The 25657-nt window shown below is 49.0% G+C and overlaps 1 protein-coding gene across 1 annotated transcript in view; it reads left to right on the forward strand.

Moving 5' to 3' along the window:
- Positions 1 to 22025, forward strand: part of LOC135192400 (netrin receptor UNC5D-like) — a gene marked incomplete at its 5' end in the record, with an annotated part of 78379 nt that extends 56354 nt beyond the window's left edge. The window contains 3 exons of the mRNA XM_064175504.1: positions 13895 to 14113; positions 18759 to 18841; positions 21873 to 22025. Coding sequence (XP_064031574.1) covers positions 13895 to 14113; positions 18759 to 18841; positions 21873 to 22025 — 455 coding nt within the window. The remainder of the gene's footprint in view (positions 1 to 13894; positions 14114 to 18758; positions 18842 to 21872) is intronic.
- Between the last annotated feature and the right edge of the window lie 3632 nt (positions 22026 to 25657).

Consider the following 25657-nt stretch of genomic DNA (forward strand, 5'->3'; position numbering starts at 1 on the left):
GTGGTAATGTCCTGTGCTTTTGGACAGGAGGAATGGTTTGGAGAAATTGAACTGGGAAACAGAGTCTGGTGGAGCTGCACTGTCCTCTGCAGGGGATTCAGTCCTCGCCAAGACAAGAGCAATCACTGTCCTGTGGCTTCTTTCCCAAGAGCTTTTCGTCTGTCAGATAAACTCTTGGGGTTACAGAATTACAGAAAGTGAGGGCCTGGAAGGGACCTCCAAAGCTCATCTGGTTCAACCCCCTGCCAGAGCAGGAGCACCCAGAGCAGAGCACACAGGAACACATCCAGGCAGGCTTTGAATATCTCCAGAGAGGAGACTCCACAACCCCCCTGGGCAGCCTGTGCCAGGGCTCTGTCACCCTCACAGTGAAGAAATTCCTCCTCATGTTTCCATGGAATTTCCTATGCCTCAGCTGCTACCCAGTGCCTCTTGTCCTTTCCCTGGGCATCACCCAGCAGAGCCTGGCTCCAGCCTCCTGGCACTCACCTCTACATATTGATAACCATTGCTGAGGTCACCTCTCAGTCTCCTCTCCCAGCAGCACAGCCTCAGCTCCCTCATGTTTCAAGTTTCATCTAAACACCAGGAGGAATCTTTTCCCTGTGAGTGTGACAGAGCCCTGGCACAGGCTGCCCAGGGGGGTTGTGGAGTCTCCCTCACTGGAGATACTCAAAGCCTGCCTGGATGTGTTCCTGTGTGATCTGCTCTGGGTGCTCCTGCTCTGGCAGGGGAGCTGGACCAGATGATCTTTGGAGGTCACTTCCAGCCCCTGACGTTCTATGACTCTGTGACTCTGTGTCAGTAGGAAGCTTTCAGCCCAAGAGGATGTAGCTGACACGTAAATGGATCAGCCACTCCAGTCCAGCTTGCCAGTCTCACCCAAAAGTGCCTGTTTGCAGCAGGAGCAACTTGCTGCGGAGCCAACAGCTGTAAATCTCTTTAGGTCTTTAACACGACAAAGCAGCCAAAGACTAAAATGCCCTTCTCTTTGAAAAGCAGGATACAGAAAAGAGATTTTTCTCCCCACAAAGCAACATGTGATTCAGATGGAAAATGTCAGGTTTTGAAAATTATTAATCTTTGTGCTGCACAAAGCTGTCAGCTGTAGAGGCGGTTAAGTGTGGGAGGTTCTTGAGAGGATTTTCAAATGCATTTTTTTGGGGTTGTTTTTTCTCTCTGGCTTTGTTTTGAGGTTCTTTTTGTTTCTTCGCCCACTGGTAGCTGAATAAACAGGCAGTTAAAGTTTGTGACTGGGACAATAGCTGGCAGGTAGCAGAAGTTAGAGAAAATTGAGGGGAGTTGCAGCTCAGTCAGAATTGCACTCGAGCGTTGCCGCTCCTGGATTGTGCTTTACTGTAAAGGGAAATGAGTGTGGGGGGGCATTAGTTCAGAAGTTGGTGGGGAGCTGAATGAGATGTGGGCCTGTGCCAGCTTACTACAGCAGGGCGCTTTTGGGAGGAGGTGCTCAAGTAGTTAGCTGCCAAAACTGCCTCGGACTGTTCTTTTCTGTCGATGGGAGATAGCTCCTGGAGGAGCTTATCAGCTGTTGGGTTTGCCTCCCTGGGCAACCTGTTCCATTCCCCCCCTGCCCTCATGGGAAAGAACTTGTTCCTAACATCCAATCCAAATCTGCTCTTCTCAAGCTTGGACCCATTGCCCTCGTCCTGTCCCTGCAGGCCTTTGTAAGGTAGCTTTTCTCCATCCTTCCTGCAGGCCCCTTTCAGGTACTGGCAAGCTGCTATTAGGTCCATCCAGAACCTCCTCATCTGCAGACTGGACACCCCCAGTTCCCTCAGCCTGTCCATAGCAGAGCTGCTCCAAACCTCTGACCATTTTTGTGGCCTCCCCTGGACCTGCTCCATCAGGTCATAGAATCAACCAGGTTGGAAGAGACCTCCAAGCTCATCCAGCCCAACCTATGACCCAGCCCATTTCAGTCAACCAGACCATGGCACTAAGTGCCCCATCCAGTCTTGGCTTCAACACCTCCAGCCACAGTGACTCCAGCACCTCCCTGGGCATCCCATTCCAGCGCCAGTCACGCTCTCTGTGAAGAACCTCCTCCTAATATCCTGCCTACACCAGGTCCATGTCCTTCCTATAATGAGAGCTCCAGAACTTCCAGTATCTGAAGGGGGTTATAGGAGGGCTGGGGAGGGACTATTGAAAAGATCTTGGAATGGCAGGAGGAGGAGGAGGAATGGGTTTGAAGTGGCAGAGGAGAGATCGAAACGGGATGTGAGGAAGTTGTTTGCAGTGAGGGTGGCGAGACACTGCACAGGCTGCCCAGGGAAGCTGTGGATGCTTCCTCCCTGGAGATGTTCAGGACCAGGTTGGATGAGGCCTTGAGCGACCTGTTCTAGTGAGAGGTGCCCCTGCCTATGGTGAGGAGTTGGAACTGGATGAGCTCTGAGGTCCCTTCCAACCTAAACCATGCCATGATTTCTATCCTGTGTTGCATCTCCCTCCTGATAGGAGAGCTCATTGCTCTCTACCTGAAGGAAGGTTGGAGTGAGGCTGGTGTTGGCCTCTTCTCCCAAGGAACTAACAACAGGACAAGAGGTGGCAGCCTCAAGCTGCACCAAGGGTGGTTTAGGTTGGATATTAAGAAGCCTTTCTTTGCTGCAAGTGTGGTTAGGGATTGGCACAGGCTGCCCAGGGAGGTGGTGGAGTCTCCATCCCTGGAGGTGGTCAAGAAACCTGTGGACGTGGCACGTGGGGATGTGGTGTAGTGGCCATGGTGAAATGGGGTTGATGGTTGGACTGGATGATCTTAGGGGACTTTTCCAACCTGAATGGCTCTGTGACCCTGAATGCTGTTGAGCAGTGAGTGACAATTTAGCTCTTCACTTGAAAAGCTCTTTAAGTGCAGCACACTCAAGAAAACCAAAGAGATTTTACTTTTTCTTTTCCAAGTGGAGTGTCTTAGCTAAAATTCTTTCAGGGCTGAGGGAAAGCCACCTGACTGCAAGCGAGGAGGAAGGATTGCAAAGTATTTATTTGTTCAAACAATTAACAGGAGGGCACTACAAAGATCTTAACCATGCTCTAGTGCAGAAAACAGCTCATGAGAACTACAGTAACATAATTAAGCTGCAGTGCCTGATAGGTCTGTGGATATGTCACAGCATGCTGGAATATTTTACCATCTCAATTTGACCTCTGTGAGGTTAGGATTGCAATTCATTCTGAAAGAGAGGGCAAGACTAACAAACTGCACTCCAACATATATATGTACACATCTCTTTCACCCCTGTCATGTCTTTGTGTGGCTTGGGTTTGGATGGCTTGGCTGTGGGGTTTTTTTGATGTCCACTGTTACAAGTAAGGCAAGATTCTGCAGTCCTGTGTGAAAGTGATGCTTCATCAGCTTTATATACCTCGTGCAGCCCAGCAGGCAGCTATGTGCTGGGCTACAGCCAGAGGAGTGTGGGCAGCAGGGCAAGAGAGGGGATTCTGCCAGTTGCCGTCCCTGGAGGTGTTCAAGACAAGCCTGGGTGGGGCACTCGGTGCCATGGTCTAGCTGGTTGGATAGGGCTGGGTGCTAGGTTGGGCTGGCTGAGCTTGCAGCTCTCTGCCAGCCTGGTTGATTTTACGACTCGGCTCCGATCCTGCCTCTAGTTCTGGTGTCCCTATCATGATAAGGACTCGGAGCTGCTGGAGTGAGTCCAGAGGTGGCCACAAAGATGACCCAAGGGCTGGAGCAGCTCTGCTGTGAGATTAGCACAGCCACACCTTGAACATCACTGAGATACTAAAGGTAAAAACATACTTTGCAGTAAGTGATGAATCTGCAGAGCACATCTGGTTGCTGTAGCTGTGGCACTGCAGATGAATTGGCTTAATCAATCCAGCCAATAAAGCTACAGGGCACTGTCAGCAGTGCAGTGGTAAAACCTAGATTGATTTGAGATTATCCTTTGAAAACAGCTGCCCAAAGGTGAGGAAACACAACTTTTGTCCTGGCATTTAGTGCCTCCAGTGTTGAACCGGTTAACTGGCAGCCCCTGGTCAGGATGCACGTGGATTTAAAGGCTGGATTTCTTGAGAGAAGAGATTCCAGGACACTCGGGAGCCAGAGGAAGATGTGTAATGGATCCAGGCTTTTAACTCCAGGGTCATTTGGCATAGTCAATGGGAAATGAGAGCAAAGACCGCAGGTAAATCTCAAACATCAGCTATGGACAAATAAGGATTCCTCAGTCTTTCTTCTCTCCACTTACAGAGGTGTTGTAGGCTACTTTCTCTTGTTAGCTCCAGTGCAGTCACTGTTTGGTAGCATCAGGCCGTCAGTACTCCTCGTACTGGAGTGCAGGGATCTGAGAAGTTTAAGTGGCAAGGCTGGAAAGAGTTTTTGCGGAGATTTTAAGCACTGCCTCTTCCCTGAGCTGTCAGACAAGAAAAAAAGTTGAAGTGCTTTGTTATGCAACATCTGTTGTCAAGAGTTGTAGGCATTATCAGCTGGTGGTGGAGGCAGAGTGGGGTTTTTCTCCCTTCCACCGTTTACAGGAGAAATTAAACTGACAGTTCTCAGCAGAACATCTTTGATGCTGCAGTAGTTTGAAGAGAAGAGCAGCTTGGCATATGTGTGGGTGATTTTTGCCCCCTCTTTTTAATACATTATCAGCAGTTGCACAGCAGCTTTCTCCTTTGCTTGCAAACAAACCAAAAGCTTGTCTGCAGTCCAGTTTGCAGCAAATGGCTCTGCAGGGAGCAGCTCCTCCAGCAGCTGAATTGGTAGTTGGGCACATCCAAAGCCTTTAGCCTTGATCGTGACAATTGATTGGTGAATTCATCTGGAGGAAAGAGCTCTGTGGCTCCTTCAGTAAGTACAATGCCCAGGAGTAGCTCTGAACTGGGAGGCAGGGGTGGAAATCACAGGATCACAGCAAGAGGGAGGCTGGCAAAGTCCCTCAGGATCAGCAGGTCCAACCTTCAACTCTGCTCCACAAGATTCACCTTAAACTGCAGCCCCAAGCACCACATCCAGACGACCTTAAACACACCCAGGGTTGGGGACTCCAGCACCTCCCTGGGCAGCTCATCCCAGTCCCTGACCACTCTCTCCAAGAAAAACCTTTTCCTAATACTATGGCTAGCACTTGTAGCAGCAGTACAGGCTTGGCCAGGGTTTGGTACGCAGGTAGGAGAAGCTGCTGATTGTACTTGAGAGAAAATCCTAACTTAATGCTTGTCATGTGTGGACAAAGTTGAGTTTTCAGTTTACTTCAGGTTAGTTTCTCCCTTGGAAGTTATTCACAGTGCTGCTGATCCAGATGATAATTAGAGTCTTGTCAATCAAGGCAGAGCAGTCAAGGCTGAGCTGGGGGTGTTCAGCCTGGAAAAGAGAAGGATCCAGGGGGACCTCAGTGCTGCCTGCCAATAGCTGAAGGGATCCTACAGGAAGGCTGCAGAGAGACTTCCCATAAAGGTGCCTAGGGACAGGCCAAGGGGGAATGGTTTGAAGTTGAGGCAGAGCAGGGTTAGAGTGGAGCTGGGGAAGAAGTTGTTTAGTAGGAAGGTGGTGAGAGTTTGGAATAGGCTGCCTAGGCAGGCTGTGGGGTGTTCCAGTCCAGGTTGGATGAGGCCTTGAGCAGCCAAGTATGGTTGAGAGGTGTCCCTGGGCATGGTGAGGAAGTTGCAGTAGATGATCTCAGGGCCCATCTATGATTTCTATAGTGATTACTCTTTTGAGCAGTGCCAGCAGCTGAAATATCTCATCCTCATAATTTCAAAGCTGATTCCAGCCTTTGTGGGGTGGGAACATAGAAGGAGGGCAGCAGATTAAAGCCATTAGTGTTTCTCTGGTTAGATTTGGGCTCTAATATTTTCTGCCAAGAGAGTTGGTGATATTTAAAAGCAAGTTACTTAGGATCATTTCCCCTTGACTTTTACATTAACAAGCACATTAACTTTATCCCAACATAATTCACTTTCTCTTGGTGAATTATTTGTTGCCCTTGAAAGGGATCCAAGCAGTTACATATTTTATTTGCTGCACTTTTAGTATCACTTAGTGAAACAGTCATTGAGGGGTTTTCTTCCAGGTAATCTCACAGATGGACAAAATCTACTCTTTTCCCCTCATAGCTGTGAACCTTCCTCTTGTGTGGTTCTAATTCGTTCTCTCTCTGGGTCATAGACACTCAAAGCTTCTATAATCACTTTTGATTATAGAAAAACAAACACACATTTAAATTTGTACTGTTAGCAACACACAACCCCCTGGGCAGCCTGTTCCAGTCTCACCACCCTCCTACTGAACAACTTCTTCCTCAGCTCCACTCTGATCTTGCTCTGCCTCAGCTTCAAACCATTCCCCTTGGCCTGTCTTGAGCCACCCTCAGCAAAAGTCTCTGCAGCCTTCCTGCAGGATCCCTTCAGCTGTAGAGCCACAGAGATGCTGAAGGGAATGGAACAGCTCTGTTAGGAGGAGAGCCTGAGGGAGCTGTGGCTGTGCTGCTGGGAGAGGAGGAGACTGAGAGGGGATCTCAGCAGTGGTTATCAGGATGTGCAGGTGAGTGCCAGGAGGCTGCAGCCAGGCTCTGCTGGGTGCTGCCCAGGGACAGGCCAAGGGGCACAGGCACTGGGTGGAAGCTGAGGCAGAGGAAGTTCCATGGAAACCTAAGGAGGACTTTTTTCCCTGTGAGGGTGACAGAGCCCTGGAGCAGGCTGCCCAGAGGGGTTGTGGAATCTCCCTCTCTGGAGATATTAAAACCCCGATCTGCTCTGGGTGCTCCTGCTCTGGCAGGGGTTGGAGTGGATGAGCTTTGGAGGTCCCTTCCAGCCCCTCATATTGTGTGGCTCTATGCTTCTACTGGCAGGCAGCTCTTAGGTCTCTCTGGAGTCTTCTCCATGCTGAGCACCCTCAGCTCCCTCAGCCTGTCGTCACAACAGAGGTGCTTCAGCCCTTGGCTCATCTTTGTGGCCTCCTCTGGTCTCATTCCAGCAGCTCTGAGTCCTTCTTGTGATGGGGACACCAGAACTGGAGGCAGGATTGAAGGTGAAGTCTCAGCAGAGCAGAAAGCAGACAGGAAGCCCTCGGCAGTGTAACTCATGCTGCTGAGAGCTAAGACAATCCCCCTGCAGCCAACACGTGGTGATAGATGTTTGATCTGAACTCTCAAGTTGGTCTGAGGCCCTTCAATAAGCTTTGCTCTTTTGTTAGCTCCCATCCTTGTCCTCATCCATTTGCTTCTCTGTGCACGCACAAGCCTGGCATCACCACGGATTTTCTTACAGCATTTTTAAAGTAATTGTATTTCTTTCCCCTCTTCATATATTGCATGTTGGAAAACTTTGTTACAGATGAATCTATTTGGAATGCTGGAGAGTCTTTTTTCCTTTCTTCTCCCTTTAAAGATTTATCTTGCTTGCACACTGCTCAAAGAGGAAAATCTCGATGTTAAATAAATGCATGACTGCATGAAAGATCCTTCAAGTTTGTAATCCACTTAATATTTAATACATGCAATATATCATTTTTATAAATATGTATAGCTTAGATCTGGATAGATTTGGGATACATCAGGGATTACAGTGGGATAACACATTCATCTCTGCTGGCATAGCAAAGGCCACTGCTGTTTTATGAACATATTAATCATCACTGGTGAAATGCCCTCCCGCAACCCCCACAACAATGTGGTTTATGGAGAGGTATTTCTGCAGATGTCACTGAACTTTTAAGTTTCTCATGAAATGGCTGAAGAGAAGACACAGCAATGGGAGGTAAAAAAGCTGTGGAGGGCAAGGGGTGGTACTGAAAAGGGCCTTTTTGCATTTCCCTTTTTTCTCTTTACTTAAAAGAAGCCACTCGAGCTGTGCCGGTAGCAGCTGATCTCCACTCCTACCCTGCTTGCTCTCCTCACTCATCCACTGGGACTTGGCATTATGAAGTGAGTTGGTAGTTCCTGGTTGAGCTTAAGAGGAGATGGAGGTGGTAAAAGGTGACTGCTTTCATTCGTGGTCTGTGTGGTGATGTGATCAGACACGGGGGACTGGTTTGAAGCTGAGGGAAAGTAGCTTAGTCTGAGTCTTGGGAAGAAGCTTCTCATCAGGAGAGTGGTGAGACCCTGGCATAGGCTGCCCAGGGGTGTTTGTGGGTGTCTCCTCCCTGGGGGTGTTCAAGATCAGGTTGCATGAAGCCTTGAGCAACCAAATTTAGCTGAGAGGAGTCTCTGTCTGTGGAGGGGAGGTTGGAGTAGATGATCTCTGAGGTCTCTTTCAGCCTGAGCCATTCTGTGAATACAAATAAACATCCATAGCTAAACTGTGCTGCCTGCCATGTGCCCAGAGATTAGTGAGCACTGTGAGCTTAAGGAAAGTGTAAAGCCTTTAGCTAAAGCTCCTAAGTTACTAAGTGGGAAGGAAGAGGGAATAAATGAGGATTGAGCATAAACATCTCTTCCCTGGAAGAAGTGGTGCTCCCTGAAGGAATAATGTTTGCGTCCTTGAGGAATGCTGGCACAGCAGCATTTTGTGGAGATCACAGGAGCTTTCCTGAATCCACTCTGTGTGAGGAGGCATATGGATAGTGATGTTGTACTCTTTGATGAGGAGTAAGGGGGAGAAAGGAAGGATTTATTGAGTGAAATGGAAGCAGTCAGTCTGGGGACATCCACCTTCCCTGCTTGGGTGGTTAAGGGACTGCAGGTGTGCTCCTCATCAGTGAGAAGAACAGAGGCTACAGACCGCTGCCTTGACCTTCTAAACTTTTTTACAGTGAGGGTGACAGAGCCCTGGAGCAGGCTGCCTAGAGAGGTTGTGGAGTCTCCTCCTCTGGAGGCTTTCCAATCCCACCTGGATGCATTCCTGTGTGACCTGCCCTGGGTGATGCTGCCTTGGCAGGGGGGTTGGACTGGAGGATCTCTGGAGGTCCCTTCCAACCTCTAAGGTTCTGTGATTGTGAGACCTGCCCTGTAATGGACGAGCAGAGTGCTCGTGGCTAACTAGCACAGGGCTTGGCCAAGGAGCAGTGAGCTACTGAACAAGGCTCACTCAGTTTCTTACAAGTATGGCAGGTCCTTCTGTCATTCCCCATCCAGGTCCTCTCACCAGTTGGGAGGGTGTGGGTACTCCTTGTTCTCTCTGCCTTTCTCTCCCATGCCTGTTGTATTGCTGTTGAAAACCCCTTTAAGCTTGTAGAGCTTCACAGACAGCAGGTAAGGTCTGCAGGGAAGCACTGCTGAAGTGAACAGGCTCTTACAGGTGTGTGTGTTGTGCTTCACAGTTGCCTTGAATTTTAGTCCTGTAAAGACAACTTATTTCCATGTTTCTGTATTGCCTTTCGGTTTCCTTCCCTGCTAAGAAGCTGGAGACAATGTCACCCAGAGCCCTCGAAGTAGGAGGGGTTAGTGCATGCACTCAGCCTGGCTCCGCTGACCACTGCAACACAGCGCAGTGAGGTCTGGTTCCTGGCTTCGTGGCTTGCTCTTGGTCAGAGTCCTTTCTCAGGCTGCTTGCTCTCCTCTGAAGTGGATCATATTCACTTCCCAGATCTGTCGTCAGACTTCCTTGATGCATAGCAAAAAAAGAGTGATGAGCAAAGCAGGCACACAGGAGAGTGCAGAACAAGGTGGAAGAAGCCCAGGTGTCACCAGCAGCTCCAGGTGGAAGCATCCAGCTCAGTATCTGGTCCTGTGCACACAGAAGAAATGAGAATCTTCAAAATTCAGATGAGCAGGGGTAGTTTTCTAGCTAAAGATTCTGAGCACACTGCTTTTGTGTGATAATATTTTAGATTTATTTCCACAACTTATTGCACATTCATTTTTTGGAGTTTTCATTGCAGAAAATTGCCAGGAGGAATGGATTTTGTCTTCCTCAGCTGGCAGAACAATTTTCCACCTGTCGCCCAAATATTTGATGAGAAGGATTATGGTACAGCTGCTGGAAGTTTGTACTTTCTATCCATAGGAAGCAAGAGGGGCTGATGAAACTAATGTACTGATAGCAGAAGTTGGCTTGCTGAGATGTATATACAGCACTTGTGGCTCTGAGCATGAGCTGAGGTGTAGAGTGCAGAAGTGATTGTGGTGGTGCATCCCTGATTCCTTCTCTTCACAGGGTCACTACCACAGAACCGCAGGACTAACCAGGTTGGAAAAGACCTTTGAGATCAGCAAGTCCAACCTATCACCTAATACCTAATTAACTAAACCATGGCACCAAGTGCCACATCCAGCCTCTTGTTAAACACTTCTGGGGGTGGGGACTCCACCACCCGCCCCAGGCAGCCCATTCCAATGCCAGTCTCTCTTGCTGTGAAGAACTCCTTACTAACATCCAGCCTGAACCTGCCCTGGTGCAGCTGTGCCCTCTTGTTCTGTCCCTGGTTGCCCATGAGAAGGGACCAACCCCACCTGGTCACCACCTCCCTTCAGGTAGTTGTAGACAGTGATGAAGTCCCCCCTGAGCCTCCTCTTCTCCAGGCTGCACACCCCCAGCTCCCTCAGCCACTGCTCACAGGGCTTTTAAGGAGCTGCTTGACTTGCTGAGGCTTGTGGAGCTTCATTCCCACAGTTCAGTTTTTCAGGCACTGACAGGGCTCAGCCCCTGAGGCTGTCGCAGATTTCATCAGCCCAAGAGTCAGATGGGGTCTGTTCATTGCAGCTCTTCCTTCAGCTTCTCCAAACTAAAGAGCCTCACGTCCCTCAGCCTTTTCTCAGCAGGGAAATGAACATCTCTGCCCTCAGCATCATTGTGGCTCTGCAGTGGACCCTTTAAGCAGCTCCCTGTGCCTTTCTTGTACTGAGAGGCCCAGGACTGGACAAAGTATTCCAGATGTGGTTTCAACAGGGCAGAGCAGAAAGGGAGGAGAACCTCTTTCAAATCAACCTACCCACCACAGCTCTTCTAATTCATCCCGAGCAGTCTTGGCTTTCTTGGCCACCAGGGCCCATTGTTGGTTCATGGTCAGAGCTGCTCTCCAACAAATCAGCCCCAACTTATCCTGGTACATGAGGCTGTCCCAGAGGTGCTGGAGGTGCACACAGACATGGTCACAAATAACCCCAGATCTGGTAGGTAGCTCTGCAGATGCCAGAGGAAAGAATCTGAGTCTGGGCCTCACTTCCCTTCTTTTGTTGTTTTCTTTTCTCCTTTCCTTTTTTTTTTTTTCCTTTTCCCTTTTTTTTTTTTTTTTTTTTTTTTTCCTTCTTTTCTCCTTTATTTTTTGTTTCTATTATTGTCATAAAAAAAGATTTAAAGTCCCTCCTGGACTGGCCTGCAGAACATAAAACACAAAGCCCTTCCTGAAAGGTAATTTTCCAGGAATGAAAAACAGAAGGATTTTGTTTGATAGTTTGGTCTCCTGTCATTCACAGCTGCACTAAAGCAGCCATTTTTCTGTAACTATGAATGGTCTGAATCTTGAGAAGTGACAGTTACAGATGAAAAACCTCAATAATTGGAAATCAAAACCCCTACAGAGCTCCAGTGGGATTTGCGATGAATTTGAATGCAGGTTAAGGTACAGAAACACAATTTAGGACTTGAACATGGAATTGCATTTGGGGCCAAACACTCCTTTTTTTAGTCTCTTTGGTCTCTGTTCACATAATTTTACCCTCCTCTGAAGCTTGTCCAAGGCTGTTGCATGACCTCTGATTCATACAGCACAGAGGTGAGCAGTGAGCTGGACAATGCACTTTGCAGTCCTGAGCACAGCTTTTGCTGGGACAAGTGGCAGGGCCAGGATCCCAGCCCCTGTGTCTTGCCCAAAACAGAAGATTTAGTGGAGTAGCAGTTAGGTCATTCTGAGTTCTTCAGCTGAATGAACCCTATAAACTCACGAGTGTGCTGCTCAAGGGGGCAGTGTGGGATGTCCCAGCCTCTCCAGTGACACTTCTGTGTTGTTTCTTATGAGCATGGATTTAATAAAGCCAGTGGGGAGGTGGTGTGACTGAAGATTGACAAGATGGAAATGGGTGTAAATGTTGAGTAGTAAACTGCTCAAAATTGCAGTAATATTTTATCTGAAGTGCACTGTGAGGGTAGTTTAAACCTTCCAAATCATAGAATGGGTTGGGTTGGAAGGGAGTTCAAAGTTCAGCCAGTTCCAACCTCCTGCCATAGGCAGGGACACCTCCCACGAGAACAGGTCACTCAAGGCCTCATCCAGCCTGGCCTTGAACACCTGCAGGGAGATTGTAGATCACAGAATCATCAAATGTGACCTTGGTCTTTGATCACATTCTGTGCTTCTGTGCTCCAGAACCTCCCTGGGCAACCTGTGCCAGTCTGTCACCATCCTCACTGCAAAGAACTTCTCCCTCACAGCCACTTTCAATCTCCCCTCTGCCACTCCAAACCCATTCCTCCTCCTCCTGCCATTCCCACACCTTCTCAACAGTCCCTCTCCAGCCCTCTTGGAGCCCCCTTCAGACCCTGCCAGGCCACTCCAAGCTCTCCTGGAAGCCTTCTCCTCTGCAGGCTGCAGAGCCCCAATTCTCTCAGCCTGTGCTCAGAGCAGAGCTGCTGCAGCCCTCTCAGCACCTTGGTGGCCTCCTCTGGGCTGGCTCCAACACTTCCATGTGCTGCTTGTGCTGGGGGCTGCAGGGCTGCACAGAGTGCTCCAGGTGGGCTCTGAGGAGAGCAGAGCCAAGGGAAGGTGGGTGAGAGTCCTGCTGGTCTCCCAGCACACACACACTGTGTGTTTGCCTGCACAGATCTGCTGGGGGCTAAGTGAGGGTTACCTCCTTTTGGTAGAAATGGAGGCCAAGTCTGTCCTCGTTTCTCTGCTAGGCCTGTGAAAGTGTTCAGACTGATTCCAGTTCACCCTGACTTACCTTTTCATCTAACTGAATTTCGCTGGGTTTGGCTAAATCACATAGGCATTGCCCTCAGCTATTCCTCTTTTCTCTGATGCTCTGTTCCCTTCGTCTGTGTCCTCCCCTGCTCTCACTTGACTGTGCTGTTTGTGCTCAGTACTTCCTCCCCTTCCTTCGTGCACTGATCCCTTCTGGCTTATTTCTGCTGCTGCTCTCTGATTTTGCTCACAGAGCTGACAAACTGCTGCACTAAATCCCAGCATGGCTAAAAAATCGATGGGAATTTCCTGGGTTAGACAGCAGCAGCCAGGGTTTGGCTCAATTTGAAGAGTTGTGGTGCACAGGAAACTTCTGTCCCACTGCATCTGTGTTCATGTCTAAGCACAGGGCTCCAGAATACCAGACACAGCTGAACAAATGCCCTTGGATCCTACCCTCTGTGATGCAAGCTGTGGAAGCTCACTGGCTTGCAGTTCCCTGCCCTACAGGGATGACTTTTTCCACTTTAATATCACCTTAAAGGTACTGAGGTAAATGGAAGAGTGTAAAAGCATATTGAGAATTTCCTCTAAGTGGGTATAAAATCACAGTTTACTTATTCCAGCACTGGAGTGCCACAGTGCTGCTGTTCATATCAATAGAGTTCTTTGTGGTTAACACTCTGATCCCTGATCCATCTGCAGCAACTGTCTAAAGGAAATGAAATTCAGTGGAAGGGAGGAAGATTTGGTAGTTAAGTCACTGGGCTGTCACTCAGGAGAACAGGGTTTAGCTGCTGCTCCTTCCACAGACTTTCTGCATGACCTTAGGTTGACTCATTTAATCTTTCTGTGCCTCAGCTCCCCATCTGTAGCATTGGCAACGGAGATGATGCAGTTTGCTGATGATGCTGATGTTTTTCTGTCAGTTTCCTTAAATAATTGGATTTTTTTTGGTATGTGCATGTGTTAAATTCCTCCCCGAGAGCAACCCTCTCAGCTCACGAGTTCTGCAGGTCCTTCTCTACTTAAATCAGCCGTCACTAAAATCCCACGGGGTATTTAATCAGTTAAATGAGATGATACAAAGGCTGCAACAATGTGAAAAAAGTGTGCATTTCTCCTTCCCTTCCCTTTCAGGAAGTGATAACAGTGAAGCCCTTCCAGAGTCTCTCCCATCTGCTCCTGGAACGCTGCCTCATTTTATGGAGGAACCAGATGATGCCTACATCATAAAAAGCAACCCCATTGTCCTGCGCTGCAAAGCCATGCCAGCTATGCAGATCTTCTTCAAGTGCAACGGGGAGTGGGTCCACCAGAACGAGCACGTGTCTGAGGAGAGCATGGATGAGACCACAGGTGAGGGCTGAGCTGGCCTGCAGGGCAGCAATCAGTGCAGTGTCTGTCAGCAGTGCAAAAAGAGAGCAATGAACAGAGATGACAGAATCACAGAACCATAGGGGTTGGAAGGAACCTCCAGAGATCCTCCAGGCCAAGACCATCAAGGCAGCATCACCCAGGGTGGTTCACACAGGAATGCATCCAGGTGGGTTTGGAAAGTCTCCAAAGGAGGAGACTCCACAACCTCTCTGAGCAGCCTGCTCCAGGGCTATGTCACCCTCACACCAACAAAGTTTCTCCGCCTGCTCCTGTTGAGATGAAGCCTTCTCTGTTCCAGTTTGTTGCTCCTTGGCTTGTTGCTGCTGACCACCCAAAAGAGCTTGGCCCCAGCCACTTGCCTCTTCCCCCTGCCCTGGGTGGGGGGTGGGGGAAGTGTTAGGAAGAAGTTGTTGAGCATGAGGGTGGTGGGAGCCTGGCAGGGGTTGCCCAGGGAGGTGGTGGCAGCCTCATCCCTGGAGGTGTTTCAGGCCAGGCTGGGTGAGGCTGTGGCCAGCCTGATCTAGTGTGAGGTTGTCCCTGGGCATGGCAGGGGAGGTTGGAACTGGCAGCTCCTTGTGGTCCCTTCCAGCCCTTCTGGTTCTATGGTTCTGTGAAATCCATGGTGGACAAATGTGTGACTAAAAGAGAGTGAGAAGGGGGAAAGTTGCCAATGATCAACAGACCTTATCCCTCTCCCAACATATCCTCTGTGTAGGGTGGTTTTTGCTTTTATTTTTCCTTTAGAAGCATCTTGATAGGTGCTGCAATCCAAACTAATGCTTATAATTTCACAACCCTGCTTTGTTACTGCTTTTCTCCTCTCTCTAACTTCCCAGATTGCTAGGCAACTCTCTGGCTTGGCAGTGGCACTGTGTGCACAGCAGCCTCGCCTGCAGTGCAAGAGATCCCTTTTTTTTGAGAGGCTGAAAAGGCATTGAAAAGGAAGTTACATCTCTTGAAGTGGTGTTTGGCTTTCTTCTCTCTCTCTTTTTTTCCCTTGCAAATGCTAATCTGGATGAATTTTAATTTTTGCAGCTACCTTTTTGGAAATAATTTCCCAGGCATAACCTTTACTTAACAGAGGAGAAATGTCATCCCTAAATGTTTTCCTTCCATTTGGTTAATGAAAATCTGTCTTGTGAATGCTGCAATTATGTTTTCTAAGCCTTGGATTAATATCAGAATAAAAGCAGGTAAAGTGGCAATAGGTGTAGGGGAGTTATATTTTTAAATAACAGCAGTAGCATCAAGGATTGAGACTTGGAGGCACAGGCCCAGCAGATGAGGTCTGGGATATAAATGTTTCAGGTTTGACTTCAGCTCCAGGATGGAGCTAACCCTTAGAGTGGTGCTTTCTGAATGGAAGTGTCTGCATGGTCCTTTGGACACAAAACTATGAGTGAAGACTATGCAGAGGGTAGTGCTGAAGGACAGGCATGGATATTCCCTCACCATGGCATAACACAGAACAGAATCACAGAACCTTAGAGGTTGGAAGGGACCTCCAGAGATCCTCCAGTCCAGCCTCCCTGCCAAGGCAACGTCATCCAGGGCAGGTCACACAGGAATGCACCCAGGTGGGTTCAGAAAGTCTCCAGAGAAGGAGACTCCACAACCTCTCTGGGCAGCCTGCTCCAGGGCTCTGTCACTCTCACACCAAAGAAGAGTCTCCTGAGGTGAAACCTTCTCTGTTCCTGTTTGTAGTTGTTGCTCCTTGGCTTATTGCTGCTGACCACTGAAAAGAGCTTGGCCACAGCCACTGCCCCCCACCCCTCATATATTTGTACACATTGCTCAGATCTCAGCCTTCTCTTCCCCAGCAGACCAGTCAGCCCCAGGGCTCTCAGTCTCTTTCCACGGGGCAGATGCTCAAGTCTCCCAGTCATCCTTGTGGCTCTCTGTTGGACTTTCTCTAGCAGGTCTCTGTGCCTTCTGAACTGGGGAGCCCAAAACTGGATGCAGTGTTCCAGGTGTGGTCTCAGCAGGGCAGAGTAGAGGGGAAGAAGAACTTCCCTAGCCCTGCTGGCCACACTTTTCCTAATGTACCCCAGGATGCCATTGGCTCTCTTGGCCACAAGGGCACATTGCTGGCCCATGCAGAACTTGCTGCTCACCAGCATTCCAAGGTCTTTCTCCACAGAGCTGCTTTCCATCAGGGCAGCCCCAACCCATACTGCTGCCTGCATCTATATCCCTAAATTCTCTTGGAGCTGTTTCTTAGCCTTCAGTAAACAGCAGACTATTGGGTTATGTTTTTATTAATCTGCATACTGGCAGTGCCCTCATTTCTGGAGGCAAATCTGGGGCATAAACATGTCTGTGAGCAGGCAGGCACAGCATGCTGTGTGGGCTCCATCTGGGAAAGACTGCTTTGGAGTTTGTGCCAGGAATGGTGCCTCTGGTGAAAGGGAGAGATTCTGGGATGCTCTCTAAAGGGAGGTTACAGCACAGCACACTGGGCCTGTCCTTTTCCCTCCTCCCATTAATTGCAGTGTGATTAAAGTTCTGAGAGGATGTACAGAAAGGTGGTGAAAAACAGCAATGAGAATCCCAGACAAGAGAAAAACTGGATGCAGAAATGCATCTGGGCATCTCTAGAGATTCCTAGCAGCAAGCTCTTAGGCAGGCATAAGGCAGGAGAGCTTGGCAGTGGCACTCAAAGGCACTGTGCGGCTTGGCTTTGCCTCCAGCCCTCTGCTGTGCACATCTGAAAGCAGCTGTGGGCACACAAGGTGTGTGTTTTGTCACTGGCCTGGCCATGGAGTCCACTCCTGCAGGATTCTGTTTTCACAGGGCAGAGATAAAGGCCATCGAGTGGCAGAGGAGTCAGTGCTAATGTGAAGAGCAGCAGCAGGGGAGGAAGGACTTCTGCCCTTCGTAAGCTGGGTACTTAGGGGCTGTGCCAGGTGCTGGCTGCCCAAGGATGGGAATGGGTCCTGGAGTGCTTGAGAAGCTTGCAGTGGAGCGTCTGCTGTTTGTGCAGGGAATCAGTGCAGACAAGTCAGAATGTGCTGCAGCTCTGATGGGTAGAGCCTCTCATCTCTGCACTGCCACACAGTCAGCTGGTTGGAGACCAAAGTACTTCACCCTCTCCTGCCTGATTTCCTGAGCTGCAGAAACCAAGAGCGATCCTGCCCAGGGAGATGGTGGAGTCACCTCCTCTGGAGGTGTTTAAGAGGAGGCTGCATGAGGTGTTAGTGCCAGGGGTTAGTTAATCAGAAGGGTTAGGTGATAGGTTGGACTCGAGGACCCCAGAGGCCTTTTCCAAGCTGGGTAATTCTGTGAGTCTGTGATCCACAGCCTGATGTTCTGTTTGCTCCACAAACGTGGCAGAGCAGGGACTTTGCTTTCTCTCTGCGAGAGCTGAGCTAGTAGATGTAGCTCCTGTGATAAAAACGTCATAATCACACTTGGATTAATTTCCTCCTGCTTTGCTTTTCTTGCCTGAGCCTCGCAGCCTGCAGCTCAGAATTAGCTTAACAAACACTTCAGGTTTTGGGTTCAGCGCAGCATCAGACCTGCTAAGAGTAACTAGAGTTTTCTTGTCTGATCAAGAAAAGGACTGCAGCAGTAACTGCTGTCAGTGTTTCCCTCATTGAAACAAATAAAGCTGACAAATGCTGACGTTCTCTGCAGCTCTGTTGTGTTTGGTGCACGGAGAGCAATTACTCATCTGCTGCCGGCAGTAGTCTGTCCGCAGCTAAACCGTCCAGTGGTGCAGAGAAGCCTATTAGCATATCAGTGCCGTGGCCATCATTTCACACTCTGTGAGGCTGCACTCTGTGACAAAAGATGATGCTTGTAATTTGCAAAATAATTCAAAGGGCTGGACCTGCAGGTCACAGGTGAAGTGTTGCTCTCGTTGGTTAGGAGCCTGCTTTCATTTGCAAGAGTTTTGTGTTCTCTGCCCCTTCCTGTGAATGTTTTCTGGCATTCCTTGAGCTGCAGAAGGTAGGTGGTGAAATGTGGTGTGGATGAATCACAGAATCACTGAACTTTAGAGGTTGGAAGGGACCTCCAGAGATCATCCAGTCCACCTCCCCTGCCAAGGCAGCATCTTCTCCTCTCCAGACTAAACAGCCCTGGGGCTCTCAGTCTCTCTCCACCCGGGAGATGCTCAAGTCCCCCAGTCATCCTCATGGCTTTCTGTTGGACTTTCTCCAGCAGGTCTCTGTCTCTCCTGAGCTGGGGAGCCCAAAACTGGACGCAGTGTTCCAGGTGTGGTCTCAGCAGGGCAGAGTAGAGGGAGAGAAGAACCTCCCTAGCCCTGCTGGGCACACTTTTCCTGATACCCCCCCAAGATGCCACTGGTTCTCTTGGCCACAAGGGCACATTGCTTTTGTTCCCCAAAGATTTGCTTCCTGCAGCTCTCAGAATCGTTAGGGTTGGAAGACACTTTTGAGATCACAAAGCTAGCACTGCCAGGTCACCACTAAACCATGTCCCTCAGCATCACATCTACAGAGCTTTTCAGTCCCTTCAGGGATGCAGGCTCCCCCACTTCCATGGGCAGCCTGTTCTCATACCTTACCACTCTTTCACTGAAGAAATTTTTCATCATGTCCAACCTAAACTTCCCCTGGTGCAGTTTGAGGCTGTTCCCTCTTGTACCTGCTGGGTTCAGTTGTGTCTAAACCAAATGAAAAGAGCTGTACCTTCTCCATGAGCAAAATGGAACTGCCCCAAAAGACTGAATGTTCTCCAGAGGTACCTCCCAACCTCACCAGGTCTGTGACTCTGCTGGTCCAGTTCCACGTGCTGTGTCTGTTTCACGATGGCTTCTCTGCACCATGGCTTGAAAGCAAAGAGAGGTTTTGGAAAGAGTTCTGTTGAAAACTGCAATAAAATTGAGCAACAACAACAAAAAACCAAAACCCAATCTGCAAACAAAGCCACCCAGGAAACCTCTGTTTGTTTATTGCAGAATAAATATTTGAGTGCAGTGGTTACTGACACAGCTTAGGAAGCTGTTACAGCTTTGTCTTCAGGTGTCGTTGTGAAAGGCAGCTGCTAAAGAGGCCAAATGAAGAGAAGTTAAATTCCCCTCTGCCTGCTACTGGAGCGGGAGCAGAAAGCCTGTGTTAGAGTATTTAAAGCTTGTCTGACCTTCCCCACCCCTCTGCCCTGAGCACCCTCATGGCCTCTCCTGTTTAGCAGAGGAGCAGGCTGACTCCCAGTGCCTTTCAGAGGTGGCCTGCCCAGCTGTTAATGATGCCTGAGATGAAGTGGAAACCAATTTTTATGGAGTTCAGGTTAGAAATTTCTTTGCTGCTTTATAAACTTTGCAGGCATGAAATACTTTAAGATTGAGTTTTCATTCATTTCCAGTGAAGAAGAAATAAGTATCTTGGGACTGCACAGAAGGGGAAAAGTATTAGGCATGAATGTTCTCTATTTTCAAATTAATGCTTTCCTGGTGAGCTCTTTCAGTGATTCTTGATGCCGTTTAGCCCAGGTTTGGAGTGGGTTTCCTCTCCCCAGGGCTGTCATGCAAAGATAGTTGCAGATATGGCAAACATCCCAACTATAAAGCAAAGTGTCAGGTTTACAAGGCTTCACTTTCCCCTCTACTCTGTCTTGGGGAGACCTCATCTTGAGTGCTGCATTCAGTTTTGGGCTCCCCAGTTTAAAAGGGACAAAGATCTGCTTGAGAAGGTCCAAGGGAGGGCCACGAGGATGATGAGGGGACTGGAACATTGCCTGATGAGGAGAGGCTGAGGGACCTGGGGCTGCTTAGTCTGGAGAGAAGATTGAGAGATGTGAGAGGGGACAGGCTCTGCTCACTGCTCCCTGGGATAGCACAAGCAGCAATGGATGGAAGCTGCAGCACAGGAGGTTCCAACTCAGCACAAGGGGGATTTTCCTGACTGTAAGTATCCCAGAGCACTGGCACAGGCTGCCCAGAGAGGTTTTGAAGTCTCTTTCTCTGGACCTTTTCCAGGCCTATCTGGATGTGTTCCTGTGTGACCTGAGCTAGATTGGATCGTACTGCTGTGGCAAGGGGGTTGGATTGGATGATCTCTTTAGGACTCTTCCAACCCCTGACATCCTCTGAGCCTGTGATCCTGTAATGCTGCTAATTTTGGTTCCATATGAATAAAAATCTGTCAACCATTTTCTACCAAAGGACAAACAGAGGGGGAAACCCCTCCCCCCCCCAAAACACACCTTAAACCACCCCACTTGCTTTAAAGTGAAGTCACCACCAGAGCTGCCATAAACCATCAGTTGTGATGAGTTAAAAATCTATACTGCGTTCAAATGGATCAATGTGAGATGAAATGCAATTATCTGCATTTTTCTGTGTTTACTCATTGGACTCAATGATCTCTTTTGGTCCCTTCCAACCTGGGAAGCCTGGGAGCCTGAGATCCTGTGGTGCTGATGTCCTGTATTTAGTCTTCAAGTTGGCCCCAAAGCAAATGTTTCTGGTCTGAAGGCAATACTGCTAAATTCCACCTGTGCCAGTACGTTGGGAGAATGGTGGAGGCTGAGAAGCAGCACAGGACTCTTCCCATCTTTACTGCTGCCTTGCCTTGGTTTGTTCACAGAATCACAGCACCCATACAGGGCTGGCAAAACCCCTCAGGATCACCAAGTCCAACCCAGAAACCCTACTCTATGAGATTCAGCTTAAACCATATCCCTAAGCACCACATCCAATGCACCCTGAAACACATCCAGGGTGGGTGACTCCAGCACCTCCCTGGGCAGCTCATTCCAGTCCCTGACCACTCTCTCCATGAAAAACTTCTTCCTAATGTCCAATCCAAACCTCCCCAGCCTCAGCTGGAGGCCATTCCCCCTTGTTCTGTCTCCAGTTACCTAAGCAGCAGCCTTAGAGTCAGTGTCTGAATTCCCTTAGAGCCTTTCCCCAGCACTCGGCGCGTAACTGGTTCCTCGCGCAGGAGAGGGCATTGCAGTCGTTTTGGTGGGCAGTAAACAGAGTTACAGTGGGCACCAACCACTTTGCACTGCAGATGAAGTTAGCAAGGTTAAACTTGAGGGAAACCACAACAGCCAAGGATAGTGTCTGTCTGATGTCACGACACTTCTGGCTGTGAAAGTTAAGAAAGGCAAAACTTCATCTGTGTAGCTGCATCACTTGGTGCCAGGAGGCCAGAGTGGAGAAGACTCTCTCCTCTTGTCACCTGTCAAATGCATTCCTCTCATGCTTTCCTCCCCCCCCTTCCAGGCTGCACTGGCTTGAGCTGAGCTTTCTGTGTGCTGTGCACTGAGAGAGCTTTTCTCTCCTCTAGAGGAAATGGAGCTGCAGCAGCAGTAGCTGGAATTTGCTGGAATTCCCAGGGACATCTGCATAGTTCCTGTCATCTGTGCATAGCTCTGACTTTGAATTGATGGGAACCCACCAGGGCACTTCAGAAAGGCTTTGAGGGTCACTGAGATGTGAGAATGGAAGACAGTTTTAGGGTTTATTATATAACAAAATTTCAGATGAGCATCCTGGATGGGAAAGGCACAGGAAAGTTTCTGAGGTGGGTGTTGTAGTCTTGCAAAGGTCACAGTGAGTGAGCAATTCCTGTACCTCCAATGTGCTGCAACCTGCTCAGCTTCTAGAATTTAATTAATGACAATTCATTGTTGTCAAAGTAATTAAAGCTTTGCCTTGACTAAAGTTGGGATGGTTTCATTAAAAGGAAAGCTTTGGCTAACCTCAGCTGTATGGCCAAGGAGGACAGCCTGCATCAGCTAATTCTCCTTGTCTCTTCTGTTTCAGGGACTGAAGGTTCGAGAGGTGTTCATCAATGTTACGAGGCAACAGGTGGAAGATTTCCATGGGCCAGAAGATTACTGGTGTCAGTGTGTTGCATGGAGCCACCTGGGGACCTCCAAGAGCAGGAAGGCTTCTGTCCGCATAGCTTGTGAGTAAACCTGCTGCTGTCCTGCTTGGGTGAGGTGTGGAAGCATGCTGGGGTCTGCTCTGCTCTCATGAGACACACCCCCTGCAGTACTGCCTCCAGCTCTGGTGCCCTCAACACAAGAAGGACATGAAACCTCTGAGAGGGTCCAGAGGAGACCACAAAGATGATCCAGAGGGGTGGAGAATCTCCCCTATAGGGACAGGCTGGGAGAGTGAGGGCTGTCCAGCTTCAGGGCGACCTTAGAGCAGCCTTCCAGTACCTGAAGAGGACTCCAGGAAAGCCTGGGGAGGGACTTTTGACAAGGGCTTGTGGTGCTAGGATGAGGGACAATGGCTTTGAGCTGGAGAGGAGAGGACTGAGACTGGAGATGAGGAAGAAATTCTTCAGAGTATGGGTGGGGATACACCAGGCACAGGTTGCCCAGGGAGGTCATGGGTGCCCCCTCCCTGGAGGTGTTCAATACCAGCGTTGGATGAGGCCTTGAGCAACCTGGGCTGGTAGGAGGTGTCCCTGCCCATGGCAGAGGGATGGAACTGGGTGATCTTGAAGGTCCCACCCCAACTCCATTCTGTGATTCTGTGAAATACTCAGGTGAGATGCTGCTGTCTTTGCAGGCCCTTCCTGGGAGGTCCTGCAGGGCTGTCACAGAAAGCAGCCCCTGGGGGGTTTCAGAGCTCTGCTTTATGTCAGTGTGGAAGGGAAGTTGTTTGGTTTTAATCTCTTCTAGCGTAGGAGACTCACTGCAGAACTTTCAATGCAGTGTGAAGCAGGAGGCAACCCCTGTCCCCTGAGAGACAGTGCTCAGACCTCAGTTTATCTCTGTTCCTCGCTTCTGAAGCAGTGGCCTGGGCTGTTACAGCTCACAACCCAGAGATCATTATTTGAAAGACAAAAACCAGAGGATGCAATAAAACGCCACCATGGCAAGAGGGACATAAAAAAGACAGAACCCAAACACAATTGTTATTATGAGACTGTGGAGATACCCCAGGCCCTCATCCAATTTTTACTTGCAATTAGATCTTCTACAGTTTCCTGACAGAATCAGAGCCAGAAACCACTCTTTTGCAGCTGTGCTGCTAGCAGAGAATTCAGGAAATTACCTTTCCCCAATTTGCTGTGAAGCCTTCTCTGAATCACCAGTTCAGGGCTTTGCAGACCTAGCCTCAGGAAATGCTGGTGACAGAGGTGGGAGAAATGCTGCTTGGAAGAAGCTGAGGGGCTGGACAGCTCTGAATGGAGGCTGGGGCAGGTGGTGCTGGAGTTCAAACAATCTCTCTAGGATTATGTTCTCTTTAACGAGATAACTTCCAGTAAAACATCTGAGATCAAGAGCAGGGCACTGCAACAACTCCTGGGTTATAGAAATGACAGATTATTTGTTGTCATTGACTGATTTGGGTCAAATGTGTAAATGTGTGTGAATTCCACTGTTTTATTTCACTGCATTAGCTGTCATAGCACTGAAGGAGCTAATAATTCCCTGGCAGGGGCTAAGCTGCAAAGGACAATTATTCTGAATTGAATTTTTATTGACTTTTCTCTGCACTGTGATTTCCCAGCCCCACAACGTGGCAATATGAGTCAAAAAAGAAAGAAAAGCCCCAGCAGGATGAGCAGAAGCAGGTGGAGCTGTGTGCTGAGTCTCTTAGACCCATCAGTCTGGTACCAGGTCTTGTGCAAACCACAGCTCCAGCTGCACCCCCCCAACTGCAGATGTCACCTTAACCTGAGCCCTCCAGAGGCTGCTTCCCATTCTCATTCTTTCCCTCTTCTCTTCTGCTTTCCCTCCTGCACAGAGTCTGGCTTGGATGTCTCTCCTGAGAACTGTGTTCCTACACTGACCCATTTGCTGTGCTGCTTTTACCTGGAGCTGTGGGGCAGTTTTATAGAAAGAACAGCACTGCTTGAATGCAGAGGTGATGGAACTTGGTCAGGCAGAAAGAACTGAACAGCTGCCAGCAGCTGTCTGCAAACCACCCCAGGAGTGGCCAGGCCTTGCCCTTTCATGGACCTGTGTCATTCTCTCTGTGGTGAGCAGTCCAGCCTCTTAATTTGGAGCATGGATTTCTGACAGGGAATGCCCTGTGGAGAGCTAGAGATGAGGATGTGTAGGACCTCACTGGCCAGCTCTTTCACAGCACTCCTCGTTGGATGTGCAGTGTGGAAGTGTCTACTTCTTCCCTTCCCTCCTTCTTCCTCCTCTCTTTTATTTTACATACTTTTTTTTGCACTTAAAGCCTAGAGATTCTGACTTGTGAGTCAAGCCCAAAGCACTGCAGCACTTCATACTTCTCTAAGAAAGCAGGTAAGTATTTCTTTATGATAGTGTGGAACGCAGAGAAAATGATGAAGATGGCTTCTAACTCCATTTTTCATCCTAATAAAGGCATTTGTAGGCACAACTGCAGCCCAACTCTTAATGAATGACTTTTTAAATGGAATTCTGGAAGAGTTATTGGTAATCTGTGGGGGGAAGAAGAAAAAAAAACACATCATGAAACAAGAATCATAAAAAGGAGAATATATGCACTGTGTGCACCTTTTTGTAGTGGCCAGCCTGCTGGAATCAGGCTTAATGCATTTTGTAAGACACATCTCAAAGTGGAACTGATTCAGAGCTTCTGCTCTCTAAAGCCGGGGGGGGGCGGGGGCAGTATTTCATGAAGTGTAAGCAATGGAGAAACTTAAATCAGTAAATCCACACTGCAGTCTGAGACACTGTGTCTAATGGAAGGCATCCTGACTGCCAAGCTCATGCAGTCACATTCCTCCCATTTGGTTCTCCTTCCACAGTGAGCAAAACTGGACACATCTGTGGGCTGGGTCAGTGCCACTGGATGCAGGTTTCCTTTCTGTCTCTTCTGGTTTACCCAGAAGAGCTATGACCAACGTCCCTTGTGGTTCTTGGAAATGTCCTGTTTCTTACCCCGAGTTAACAGGAGTGCCCACATCAGAATGGCACTTAGAAATGTCCTGTTCCTCTCCTGAGTGGAGTGCCCACATCAGCATGGCACTTTGAACGTCTTCTCACCCTGAGTCAACAGAAGTGCTTACATCAGTATGACTCTTAGACAGGAATGTCCTATTTCTTACCCCTGAATTTACTGGGCCTTGGTACCTGAAATAAACCAGTCCTTGGCAGCAGCCAGCTTGGCATGTGTGTGAATTGCTCCTCAGTCCCCTTGCTTCTCTGCAGTGTGTGTGGGTGAAGTAAACCAAATCCCTAGCTGAGAACATTTTATGAAGTACCCTGGCACTCGTCTGAGGTCTACCAGGGGGATGATTCACCCAGTCTGGGCTTCACTCAGCCAGCACAGGCAGCACCTTCACAGTGCCATGCCATGGCCCTGCCTTTAATCCTCTTTTGGAAGGCCAGTGGCTTGAGAGATTGGAATGCACAGCAGGAGCCACTGAGTGAGTGGGTTATACAGTCAATTGTAGTCACACACAGATCATTCTTAAAGGTATGGAAGTGGAAGCACATCTGAGAGGGGGCAGAAGCTCCTTGTGGCTCATCTAGGGAAGGAGCAGGTAGCTCTCACAGACTCACTGAACTGGCCTGGGTTGGAAGGGACTTGCCAAAGGTCACCCCCCTCTGTAGTCAGCAGGGGACAGTGTCAACTAGATCAGGGCTCTG

The sequence above is a fragment of the Pogoniulus pusillus genome, chromosome 42 (genome assembly GCF_015220805.1).
Source record: "Pogoniulus pusillus isolate bPogPus1 chromosome 42, bPogPus1.pri, whole genome shotgun sequence".
NCBI classification, from domain to species: domain Eukaryota; kingdom Metazoa; phylum Chordata; class Aves; order Piciformes; family Lybiidae; genus Pogoniulus; species Pogoniulus pusillus.